This window comes from Mus caroli, unplaced genomic scaffold (genome assembly GCF_978045245.1).
Source record: "Mus caroli unplaced genomic scaffold, Mus_caroli_1 scaffold_17, whole genome shotgun sequence".
NCBI classification, from domain to species: domain Eukaryota; kingdom Metazoa; phylum Chordata; class Mammalia; order Rodentia; family Muridae; genus Mus; species Mus caroli.
In genome coordinates this window covers 6266670-6279426 of record NW_028227272.1, presented here as the reverse complement: position 1 = coordinate 6279426, position 12757 = coordinate 6266670, and the positions used below count along the sequence as shown (strand labels likewise).

At 44.0% G+C, this 12757-nt stretch overlaps 1 protein-coding gene across 1 annotated transcript in view; it reads left to right on the top strand.

Annotated features, from left to right (window-relative positions):
* Window positions 1–12757, top strand: part of Grin2a (glutamate ionotropic receptor NMDA type subunit 2A) — a 434479-nt gene that overhangs the window by 387304 nt on the left and 34418 nt on the right. The window contains exon 12 of the mRNA XM_021184964.3: window positions 5313–5500. Coding sequence (XP_021040623.1) covers window positions 5313–5500 — 188 coding nt within the window. The remainder of the gene's footprint in view (window positions 1–5312; window positions 5501–12757) is intronic.

Here is a 12757-nt window from a genome sequence, read left to right as displayed (position 1 = left end):
CAGCCTCCTCATTGAAAAGGAAGAGTTTCAATCCATCTGTCACAAAAGGGGAGGAGCTTCCAAAACAGGTGATATTGGCCTCAGAGTGCCAGATAGCACTCTGTCCCCATCCCAGGCAGACCCTGGCCTTTGAGTCTCCTCCTGCCCAGTGGGAGAAGCACTTAGTTAGGAAGGTGAGAGGGTGGTTTCCTCTTGTAGATGGAGAGCACTAGCAACCAGACTCCCTCACCTGGGAGGCTTGTCCTATCTTGTGGACAGACACTTAGGTCTGAAGGTTGAAGTACCCCAGGGCTGACCTTTGCTCTGTGCTGCTCAGAGCTCAGCACTGCCAGTCTCCTCTCTTCTGTACCATCAGTCTTGTCTACAATAGTCACAGCTCAGAGCCTTCAAATGCTTGTGGTCAAATAAGATTCCTTTCGGTGATCAACCTTGGTTTCCAGCAAGAGCCTGTGCTGCTCAGCAACAACCTACCAAACAGATTGAGGTATATTAAATCCTGGAAGAGTGTCTGATGCAGTTAACCTCAGACCTACATGCTAGATATCTGCTGGGGAATACACAAACGTGACATCACTTGCCAGATATCTCTAAACTCTTACCCTCTGCCCTGTTCTTGGTTTTTCTTTTGTATTTGGCTCAGTTTACAGTGTTAACTCCTCATCTAAGTCTCCTGAACAGCACACAGAACTGGCTGCACCTTCCTAGTCGTTAAAGCCTGGGGCTCTGTGGCCTCAGCATCCTCTTAAATCTCAGTTCAGCTTTGCCCACTTAGAACCAGGAGAATGGGGCCAAATCAAGTTCATGCTCACTGCCTCAGCCTTCCCAGTCAGACAATCAGCAACACACACAGAGTGGGTTCATCCTGGCACACCCAGATCCCTGGCTGCTGCAGCCCTTCAAAAAGAATGTCTGTTTAAGCGTAGGTAGAGATATAATAGTGGGGAAAAAATAGAAGGCAATGCACGCAAAGTATTTGGAACTGGACTTCTTACAGAGGGTGCATAAAAGTTGTCGGACCTTTGGCCATAAACTGAACTCAACTGAATGTGTTTATGCATTTTAAGCATTTGCTGTAAGCCGGCCATTGCACGCGTTTCACTTATATAACATTACTTTGTTCCCAACAGCCCTCTGAGGGCAGATACTGTCAGATCCTCATTGCACAGAGAAAAAGCACAACCAGACCCATAATAAAACCAAACCTGAGCCTCAGAAACACAGGTGCAGCGGCCAAAGCCTCCAGCTCACAAAGCTTGCTTCCCAGTACATTGGCAGTTTAATTTCTTTCCTTTTGAGCAACACCACTGTTTTCAATTGGATACAAAGAGTAAAACTTTTTAGAATATTACAAGGAGGAGAACCCAGAGTCTGGATACCACGGCATTCCTCTTACCTATCAGGATACCTGGTGGATGTTGCCCATTACTGTGGCTCTCAGACACATTCAGTCATTTTTATTAGTGTCTATATCAGTGCAGTTCAATGAAATTATAAATTCACTTCCTTGGCTGATGCATTAACTGCAGTTCAAAGGCCACTACACACAGGAGACTACAGAAGCAGGACATTTGTATGACTGCAGAAAGCTATGGACAGTGCTGGCACAGAGACTGGAATACCACCACTGCACCCAAGACTGCACCACTGCACCCAAGACTGCACCACTGCACCCAAGACTGCACCACTGCACCCAAGACTGCACCACTGCACCCAAGACTGCACCACTGCACCCAAGACTGCACCACTGCACCCAAGACTGCACCACTGCACCCAAGACTGCACCACTGCACCCAAGACTGCACCACTGCACCCAAGACTGCCTTAGGTTATCAGAAGCTTGCATGCCTGTAGACAAAACAGGAAACAACAGGAATGATGTTTGTCCCCTGGCCAACTGTGATGTCTCAATACACACCAAGTGCCATGTGCCAACAAATGCCCTGGGTTTGTTTTTGTTTGCTATATTTGAGAATGTGTGTGGTGTCTGTGTACGGTGTATGTGCGTGGTATTTGCGTGTGTGGGTGTGTGCCGCATGTGTACATGCATGCCTGCCAGTCAGAGAAGGACAGTTATGTGCCCTGCTTTATCACCTTCCACCATATTCCCTGGAGACAGCATGTTTCTCTGAGCCTGGAGCTACGCTGGCAGCCAACAGGCCTCCAGTGATCCCTCTGTCTCTTCCCTCCACAGTGCTCAGATTATAGGCACAATCTTGGACATACCTATTTTTTTTAATGTGGTATGGGGATTTGAACTTTGGTCCTTATGTTTGTATGGAAATTGTCATACCCACCGAGCCATGGATATTGTTTTGAGAAGGCATGTATCTGTGTCCATTTGTACCTAGATCCCTAGTGCTCTGTAATCACTGGTGTGTTTGAGAGAGAAAAATCTACTTTGTGCAGCCTCAGTTTCACATGTTAAGGCTACTTATGTTCTTCTGTGGCCCCAGAAACACAGAGAGTTGGTCTGAAGGACATGTTCCCATCTGTGACCCCCTATGGCTACAGCCCTGAGGGTATGCTCCTCTGGCCCTTCTCACCAGTGTGTAAATGCTTTTGTCAGGACTGTCTCTGCCTGGAATGTCTTGCCTTTTTTCTTTCTGTTCATCTGGCTGTTGCTCAGCAAAACATTTGTCATGGAATATGTTACCAATTTGCAGAATTCTGGGCGATACCAATGTCCGATACTCTAACAATATCAACTGTAGCTGCTGGTGAACAACTTGTGCATGATGGCCAGCCTTACCTTTGATTTCCAGCCCAACAGTGTATTAGAGGGGTCTGGGGGTGAGATAAGACTCCAGATGCCAAGGATAGCGATAGATAGGCTGAAGGCTGGAAAAATCTGCATACATGGAAGTCTGTAGATGTGTGCATATGGTTATTTCTTGAGGAACTGAGAGAGTTTGCTTTATAAAACCAAGAGTCACAGAATCTCCAGGGCATCCATGGTATGTGAAGTTCATGACACCTCAGATCTTTTCTAGCTTTCCACTACTATCCCTACTATTCCAGTATAGCTGGTCTTCCGGAAAGGCTGTTCCCACTGTGCTAGGCAGCTCTGGCTTCCCTTTACCCAGCTTCCTCCTCCTCCTCCTTCTCCTCCTCCTCCTCCCGCTCCCCCCTTGCTGCTACTGCTACTGCTGCTACTGCTGCTTGGGTGCTCTGGTCACTTTTGAACTTGACTGGAGTTAAATACCTAGTGTTTGGGGTAAAAGTTTCAGAATCTTTCTAGGAGTTAGCTAAACCCTGTAGTTTAGCCTCAGCTCTAATTTTTACAAAACCAAAATGAAGCCGGGTGGGGAGTGGAAAGGACAGAACACACCTATGAAGCTTGCAAGCTGCTCCACAGGGAGCAGTTGTGCTCCTACAGAGAGTCCTCCAGCAGCTGCCTCTGACAGAATGCAGGCACTACAACCTCTCCTGACACTTTAATTTTTCTTTGTATCAATGTTTTCTATTGCCTTGTTAGAGAAGGGCAATGAAGTGAAGATGGTGGCAGGAGGGCAAGTGATCTCTGGTGCCATTCCCATGCCTGTTTTGGAGTAGACACATTAATTCCTGCGCTTCAGGGGTTACAGTTTGGCCCTTTCAGATAACCTCAACTGTTTGAAATTATGTTTATATTCAGTAATAGGGTTCTAGGTAATGGATGACTTCTGCCACCTTATTCACTCGATGCCATGATGCTTGCCATTGTGAAATTGGCAGTTGGCATTGGGAGTGGGGTGTTACATAGGACTGCTGGAGCAATTAATTCCAAAGTTGTGTCCATATGCAAAAATTCCCACAGCACCTCAAAGCATAGATGCAATATTGCAATAAAAGTCAACTTATCAGCAAAGAAGAAAACACGATTTTTATTTGACATGGAGATATGCTTAGTATGGGTGAAATGAGAAAACAATTTGTGAAGTGATTTGATGGTATCCAGTTGGGGGATGAAATAAAGGCAGGTAAAGAACAGCGGATGAGCATCCACACCTGGTGAAGATGCTTCATTGGAACAGAATGGAGCTCGTTCATGTTCTAGTGTCTGATACATAGGGAACTCTGTCGTTTCTTGAGGATACCCTCATGATGCAGCCTGATCTTACAGACAGAAACAACAGACATTTGCTGCCCTGGACTTAAGGAGGTTCAGAGTCTGGGGTTAGGGTGTTCACCGGTCGTTGCTGCGTCTGAGAGTGGGAAAGAAAGACTTGCCTTAGAGCTCTCATTGTTCACAAGCTCTTAGCTATGTAATTCAACTCTTCACATACCACGCATCTCCCACATGTGTGAGTGGTGTGTGTGTGTGTGTGTGTGTGTGTGTGTGTGTGCTGACTTTCTCCCTTTTGATAAGGGCATCAATCATATTGGTGTAGGGCCTATTCAGTATGACCTTAGCTGGTTACATCCACAATGACTTTATTTCCGAACAGACCACATACTGAGAGTTGGGACTTCAACACTATTTTTTTCATGGAAAAAGGGATAATTAATCCATAACACCACACATAACCCCACACATAACCCCACACATAACCCCCACCACAGCGAAGTTATAGTTGCACCCAAGAACATTGGCTCACAAAGCCTAAACTATCCGATTTGTTCTTACATAAAAACTTCCTAGCCCCTGTTATATATATATGTGTGTGTGTGTATGTGAGTGTGTGTGCATGTGAGTGTGTGTGTGTGTGTGTACATACAAGCCTCAGAAGACTATCCATCAGTATGCTCATAGAGGTCACATCATAGTTACAGATTATGGGTTATAGAATTTGTAACTTATTTAATCACATAATTTGAATTTTAATCATATTTTAATATCTTTCTATATTGTTTGAGTTTTAAAATGTGACTGTGTAATGATTTTGTAACATAAACAGCAAGTGTATTTATGTAAGTATTTAAAACAAGAAGGCATTATTCCTGATTAATTCCTCTTTGCTTCTTGCATGCTACTACCTGGCTCTACTGTCCTTTAGTGGCTCGTGGTGTTCTGAGACAAGCCATTTAAACAGGCCACCACATCCCCACTGCTGGGAGGTGTTAAGGACAAACACTTAGCAAACAAAAATCCGCCTGTTTACTCACTTGGGGATATGGAGTCTTCGTGTCTTAATTTAGCTGCCTCTTGTAAGTTGGAAAGGAAAGGTTCTGGCTTTTATCTCTTCATTAAAAATAGATTCTTTTATGACAAGGGGCTGGAGCAACCATGAGTCACCATCTCCACTGTGTGGGGTGCTGGAGCTGCCCGGCAGAGCAGGGCCCTGAAATGGCACCTGGCCACCCCATGACTCCCTGGTGTCTTGTCATTTCAGGAAGTTGGACGCTTTCATCTATGACGCAGCTGTCTTGAACTACAAGGCCGGGAGGGATGAAGGCTGTAAACTGGTGACCATTGGGAGCGGGTACATCTTTGCCACCACAGGCTATGGAATTGCTCTGCAGAAGGGCTCACCCTGGAAGAGGCAGATTGACCTCGCTCTGCTCCAGTTTGTTGGTGACGGTAAGTAAGACCTTGTAGTTGACAAGGTAAGCCTCAGGATGAAGGATGTCAATAGGTTCCTTAAAATATCCAGGCCGTTCCTCTTGTACTTTAGAATGTAGAATTGTGTGACCCCAAAGGTAGACTACGTTCAGAACATTTGCTGGTAGCATTATATAACTGCACTGTTGTGTGAGTCAGCTTTTCATCGCTGTGACAAAGAAACCCAGGATAAGCAACTGAAAGGAGGAAAAGGTTATTTTGTCTTGTGGTTTCCCTCTGTGATCTAGTTGCTTTCAGACCTGTGGTAGAGCAGTGCATTGTGGGGAAAGCTTATGGTGGAAGGAAGCTGCTGAGCCTGTGATGACCAAGATGTGGCAATGAGGGTTAGGACAATGTGCAGCCTTCAAGGGTGTGTCTCCAGTGACCCACTTCTTCCAGTAGGCCTCACATCCTAAAATGTCCATCATCTTCCAGTAGCCCACTGACTTATGAATTCGTAAATGGGTTGATGAGCTGCATCAGGACCCAGGCATCCAATGTAAGAGTTTTGGGTTTGGGGCATTTAAGCTCCAACTTCATTTTTGTTTCTGTGATAAAACATCATGACCAAAATAAAGGAGGAAACGGCTTCTTTGGTCCACAGTTTTCACATTACAGTTCATCATTGTGGGAACCAAACAGTAGCTGAAGGAGTTAGCTCCATCATACAGGAGCAAAGAGAGGATGGCCCATCCTGTCTTGCTGGTTGCTTATGCTCTAGCAAGGTTCCTCCCCTTTACACAGCTCAGGACTGTATTCATGAAATACTACTAATCACATTTCAGGGGAGTTTTCCTGCCTTAATTAACAATCACAACAACCCCACACAGACATGCCCACAGAACAGCATGATCAAGACAATTCTTCAGTTGAAACTCACTTTATTGGTGATTCTAGGTTGTGTCAAGGTAACTGTTAGAATGAACCAACCCAGAATATAAGTGCCTGTGTGTGTTCCCTAAATTGCAAATTGTAGAAGAAACAGTTCTCAAGGGTTTTGGACTAAAGGAAGACTTTTCTGGACCTGTCAGCATCGAGGGCAAGTCTGTCTCCACTAACACAGTAGTTCTCAATATCCTGTGGAGATGAGAGGAAGTCTCTAGAAAGGAAGAATGCCTGGTTTCCACAAACCTCCCCTCCTTTACTGCCCAACATGCAAACTGACTACAGCTCCTCCTCAAACAGGATTCACAACCTAATGGAACCAATTGGGGAAGTTGTGATCCACACTGCAAAACAGGCTGCTTGAGATTGTACAATCTTTCCTCCTGCCTGCCCTTCTCCATTTTATAACTGGTGTCTTTTCCCACTGCTGTGATGAAATACCAGACTATAAGAAGCTTAAGGCCCATCATGCTAGGATTGTAAGGACAACCAAACTGCAGCTACACATAGGAAGCAGAGAGTGAATCACAAGTTGGGCTTGGCTATAAAACCTCCAGACTTGCTCTAGTGATCCACTTCATGTAGCAAAGTTCCACCTCCTTGAAGAGCCACAACCTTCCCAAACGATGCTACTGGATGGGGACCCAGGGTTGGGCTACATGAAGCTACTGTGTGCATTTTACTTATTTCATATCCAAACCACAGCAGCTGGTAATCTCACCCCATCCCTTAGCATGATGAGATGCCTTTAAAGGGGTGGGGGGTGGGGCACTAACACAAAGACAGTAGGTAGAATGTCAACATAGACACCAGACCAGTGTCAGGAATTGCTCGGTGTGACACACAAAATGGAGGGCATAGGACAGAAGCCTCACTCAGAATGGATTGAGGCTATAATCAGAAACATTGCAGACTGAGCTATGCTGTGTACAGCGGAGAGGGTAAGATATAGCAACCACTGTAGCCAGAGCTGATATTGAAATGAGCAAAGGTTATTGCAGGTCAGTGTGGATTTGAATGAAGTTTAGAACTCCTTTGTAGCTTTCCTTCTTTCCCAGCTCATAGAATTAAATCCTTAATTTTTACAGTGCCATCAAACATTCTAAATGGGTTCTATATTTACCTCTCAAACAAGGACATTCGAGGCTCAGGATTCCCTATGGGGCATTTGTTTCTTCCTCGGATCACTGGTCATGCTCTGTGCTGTATAGCTGTGATTTGTGGCTATGATGGTCAGGTGTTGCTGTGAAATCCCAGAGGCATAGAGCAGTGGGCCTCTACTCTTCTGATGGGGGTACAAATGAAGTGGACAAGCCTGGCTTCAGGCCTGGATGAGTCTGATAGAAGTGATTCCTGCCACAAGTCAATGAGTCAAGTGTACAACCTCTGCCACAGGCTTGCTGGCTTTGGGTCTTAGGCAGTCTGTTGCTAGTCACCTGGAAGAAGGTCTTTTCAGATGCACAAAAGAAGCACTTAGCTGTACATGGTCATGTGAATCTTCTGCTTGGTGCTGTGGTTTTCTTCTAATATTCTCCTCCCCAAAACAAGACAGGCAGCAAACCCCAAACCCAACATATTGAGCAGATATTCTTTTATGGGAGAAGGGACAAGGGGAATGAGCACCATGAAGACTGGGATTTGGTGACAGTTTTTCGCTCCCCGTCACAGGCTGATATCATCAGCAAATGAGTTTTTGCTTCCAGCACAAGCCTCAGAGAACCTCGGGCACAATGAGCAGTTGGTGGATGATGGTTTGAGTGCATAAATACACATATGAATGAACGTTTGGTGTCAGGGTCCATTTCACTTGACAGGAAGTGTTTAAATGTGGTAGGTATCTGTCAAATGAGCAAGCTTTAGCTCTAGCCCCGTTCACCATTGCTGCTCTTGTAGCATCTGTTATGAAGTCGCTGACATCTTCAGCAAACAGGGCATGTCAGTCAGCATGGTCAGTGCACTACATGTATTCTTTAGCTTATTTTCAGATTCACCTGCTCATTTCTATTCTACAAAGATGGAAACCAATATTCAGGGGGCTTGTGGTGTCCCTTGCCAGGTAACTGATGATATCTCTACTGTCGGGAATTTTATCTATAATGGAGTCAGTTAGGCAAAACTCCCATTCTTTTTATTTTTCTAAGTTGTCTGGTAACATTGATTGATTGGACACTTGATTTTAATAGGCACCCCAGGAAAAAGTGATTCAGTGCGCATCTGAACTAACTCTGTGTGTGCTCTTCTTACAAAAACTTCTGTGACACCACCTATCGTGGTCTCCTTTACTCGCTTGTGTATAGGTCCAGGTGTGTTTGCATGGTAAGGATGGAAAATGAAATGGAAGGGCACGTGGAAAGAACTTAGCACAGAACCTGCAGTGTAATGATGGCTCCAAAATGTAAGGTGCCACCTCCCTCCTTCCTACCAGCATTTTAATAACTATCATTACCATCTTCATAATAATCATCAATCACAAATATGCTGAGCTGAATATCCTTCTTTATCATTTTCACCATCAGTACCTTCAACAAAAGCACCGTCATCACCATTATTCACATTAGCATCTTCTTCACCACCAACATAGCATCATCACCAACACCATTACCACCATCACCATCACTGTCATTATTCTAATTGTGCCAGCACCAGCATCATGACCATCAACCCCTTCATCCTCATTATTATCACCACCATCAGTACCACCATCAACAACATCAGCATCCAAGTAATTACCATCACCATCACCTCCATCATTGTTCCCATTGTCACCACCATCACCACTACCCCCATAATTAGAGTCAGAAGCACCAGCATCATAGAATCGTCGGCTTTTCTCATCCTCTTTCTCCTTCTCAGCATCCCCCTTTCCCTCATCCACCATCATCATCTGTGTATGATCTTCATGCAGCTAAGTCAGTGATACATAGCCATAACAGTTATGTCATCCCAGGAACAGCCTTGTACTGCTAAGTGGGAACCATATTCTCCACAGCATTTCAAGGTGCTGACATATAGAGCACCAGGTTCTTACAGATATTTTACATCCTGGCTTATTGCTTTCCCAGCCACACTGCTGGAGTCTGGAAATGTGTCCCTTCAGCTTCATCCTCAGAGGCCATCTGGAAGCAATGACATGGGAGAGAAAATGACGTTGCTCCGGGGGGCATCTTAAGATAATCTTCCCGGAAAGCCATGTCCAATTCTGAATGTCTCTCTAGGAGTAAATACATGAATTAGCACAGCTGCATAAATATTTCACTTATCTTATGCAGTTTCAGCAGGATTAATTATGCTCTAAAATTAGACCTGCAAAGAGCACAGTGCCAAGCAGTACCTAATTATTATTCATCCTTTAGAATGGAGTGTTTATCTCTTGTTATAGAGTAGTTCCAGTGGACGATTATGAGTCTAATGAGTGTCAAAAGTATAAAAAATTTCCTAACGGGCTGTGTAAATATAACCTGTGAATGAAGTGTTTGGTTATAGGAGGATGACGTAAAATCTACCAGCCACCTTCCTAGGAAAACAGCTACTCTTCTATGTCTAGAGATGAACAAAACCCCAATAGGACCTTCCTTTCCTTCTCTTGTCTCTCTGTGTCCCCTTTGGGACAATGGGGTGCACAGTGGTGTCTTTAGTTACCCTTGGTCCCATCTGTACCAATACTGAATGCTCATGGAGGAACACCCTTGGTGATACGAGACACAGGTGTAATTGTCTTGTCCTATTTTCTTCAAAGCACTCACAGGTGGCGACTATGTATAAATTTAAAATATGTAAATTTATAATAGAAACATATTTATACTAATCCATCTATGAATGGCTTGTAAAATATGTAGACTATACACGCATGTACTTTTATTAGATATTGTAGGTACATAAAAGATTCATCCAACACCTATGAAACACTATATTTTAATGAGGATGTGTGGGAAGAATAATTCATATAGGAACATAGAGCGGTGAGATCTTAGAGAAAGGGTAGAAGAGATCAGAGTTCAGAGAGCCTCAGTATTGACCTAGCATCTACTAAGCTTCTGTGGTGCATAGTGAATTCCTGAAAGATGATGTAATTGAGCACCAAGGTTCACTGAGGGCACATGAAGAATGGTGTTTCTAGCTTCAAAGTAGAGATGAATGGGAGACCTCTTAGTGCTTATACAGCTCATGAGGTTTGTTATTATCATCATAATTCTGGGATTTGGAGGGACAAAGGAATATTATTGAGGTCAAAACTCCAGGGTACACCCAGGCCAGTAAAAAGACCTTGAGAAGTCAGACCCAATGACACACTTTTGCAATCTCAGCCCTGAGGCTACCGAGGAAGAAGATGGTAAGTCTGAGGCACAGTCAGAAAGCAGGTCTTAGAGTGCAGCACAGCAGGAACACTGACTCTCAGCACAACCAAGGAGAAAATGGGTGTCAAGGGAGTGAGAATATATATTATTTAAAAGCAAATGGTGCTCAGAACATAGAAGAAAGGTGCTATCGGAGCCCCTAGTCTCTAGGGTCTAGTGAATGATCCAGCGTCATGCCAAATACATCATATGTAGACTAATAACTCTAGAAAGCTCTGGAGTGGACTTTGTCTAGGCCTTGGCAGTATAGAAAAACGAGGCTCCTACTTCACTAAAAGAGGATCATCCAGAAGTCTCATTTAAAGCAAAGATTCCATTTGAGAAGGCCTGAGATTCAGCATTTTTAATCATCTCCCAAGTAGTGATACTCTGGGCAACCACTTGTAAAACTCAACCAAGTTTATTTGTTCCATCATGATCCATTTTCTTTAAAACATCCTGTCCAGACTGGAGAGATTGCTCAGTGGCTAATGCTGCTCTTGTAGAGGATATAAGTTCAATTTTCAGTTAGACTTTTGTTTGGCAGCTCTGTGGTAATTGTTTTAAAGGCTCATCCATATTGTATATGAATTGAGGAGACCACAGCTATATTCTATATTAGCAAGAAACCCTACTGCAATCCAGCCATAGAGTTTTGGGGAACACTAACCCAGCATATGGATGCTCACAAATTTTGAAGTGAGGAACAGTAGAGGGGAGTGGACTGCAAGGACCAGTTTGTGAGTGGTTCAGGGCAGGGCAGAGAGCTGTCTTCTAGTTTGCTGATATTCTTCCTTTGAAGGTCATTGGGGTGGTGCTTTTGACATCAAGGGACTCCCTGCTGCCAGCTGGAGTGCAGAGTGTTCCTGTAACTGAAGATGTTCTTTTTGTAGCTAATTAGGATTTTCATAAATTGCTGTAGGCCACCAGATGAGCTGCTAATATCCTCCACACTGCCCCCATCCAACTTCCAAGCTTAATTTCCTTGGGTGGAGCTGGCCACCCTGCAGTGTGGCTGGTAATGACCACACATGCCTCTACTCTGAGGAATAAGGTCTTTGCAGGCTGTTGCTTTAGCTGGCTGAGAAGGGCTTGGGCACATGGGCTAAGGCACCCTGACAATCCATCCTCCACGCCCCATCATTCCTGATGCATCTGAAATGCTGTTATTTGGAATATTAGGCAAGCATAGATCCTTGATGCGGCATCAGTAGATGGAATTCCTTTTACCCTCTTCTGACCCTGTTCCTAGATTTGATGCAGCCCATCCTTCACCTTCTACTCCCTAAAGACTCCCTTAAAGTCAGGTACCTTTCCTTTCCACTATCTGAGCTCCAAGCTCACAGCATCCTGTTGGACTTGGCAGTGCTTTGCTTACAAAGCAAAAGAGAGGAGATGAAGTCTCCATAATTTACCAGCTCTGGAACCTGAGTAAATTAATTTTTTATTTCCAATTTTTTTCATCTTTAAATCAGAGTTATTTAAAGGTTAAACATTAAAATAAGTATAAACTAATTCAATCAATAAATCAACAACCCATGTTTAAAAGGACTGTTTCATGTAAGACAAAAAACATTGACTAGAATCCATGGAGACAGCCAAAGCACTCTAACAATAAATGCCTACACTTTAAGAAGTAGGGGCAGTTCTTTCCAGTTTCTGGCTATTATAAATAAGGCTGCTATGAACATAGTGGAGCATGTGTCCTTCTTATCGGTTGGAACATCTTCTGGATATATGCCCAGGAGAGGTATTGCGGGATCCTCTGGTAGTACTATGCCCAATTTTCTGAGGAACCCAGATGCCCCTCAACAGAGGAATGGATACAGAAAATGTGGTACATTTACACAATGGAGTACTACTCAGCTATTAAAAAGAATGAATTTATGAAATTCCTAGGCAAATGGATGGACCTGGAGGGCATCATCCTGAGTGAGGTAACCCAATCACAAAAGAACTCACACAATATGTACCCACTGATAAGTGGATATTAGCCTAGAAACTTAGGATACCCAAG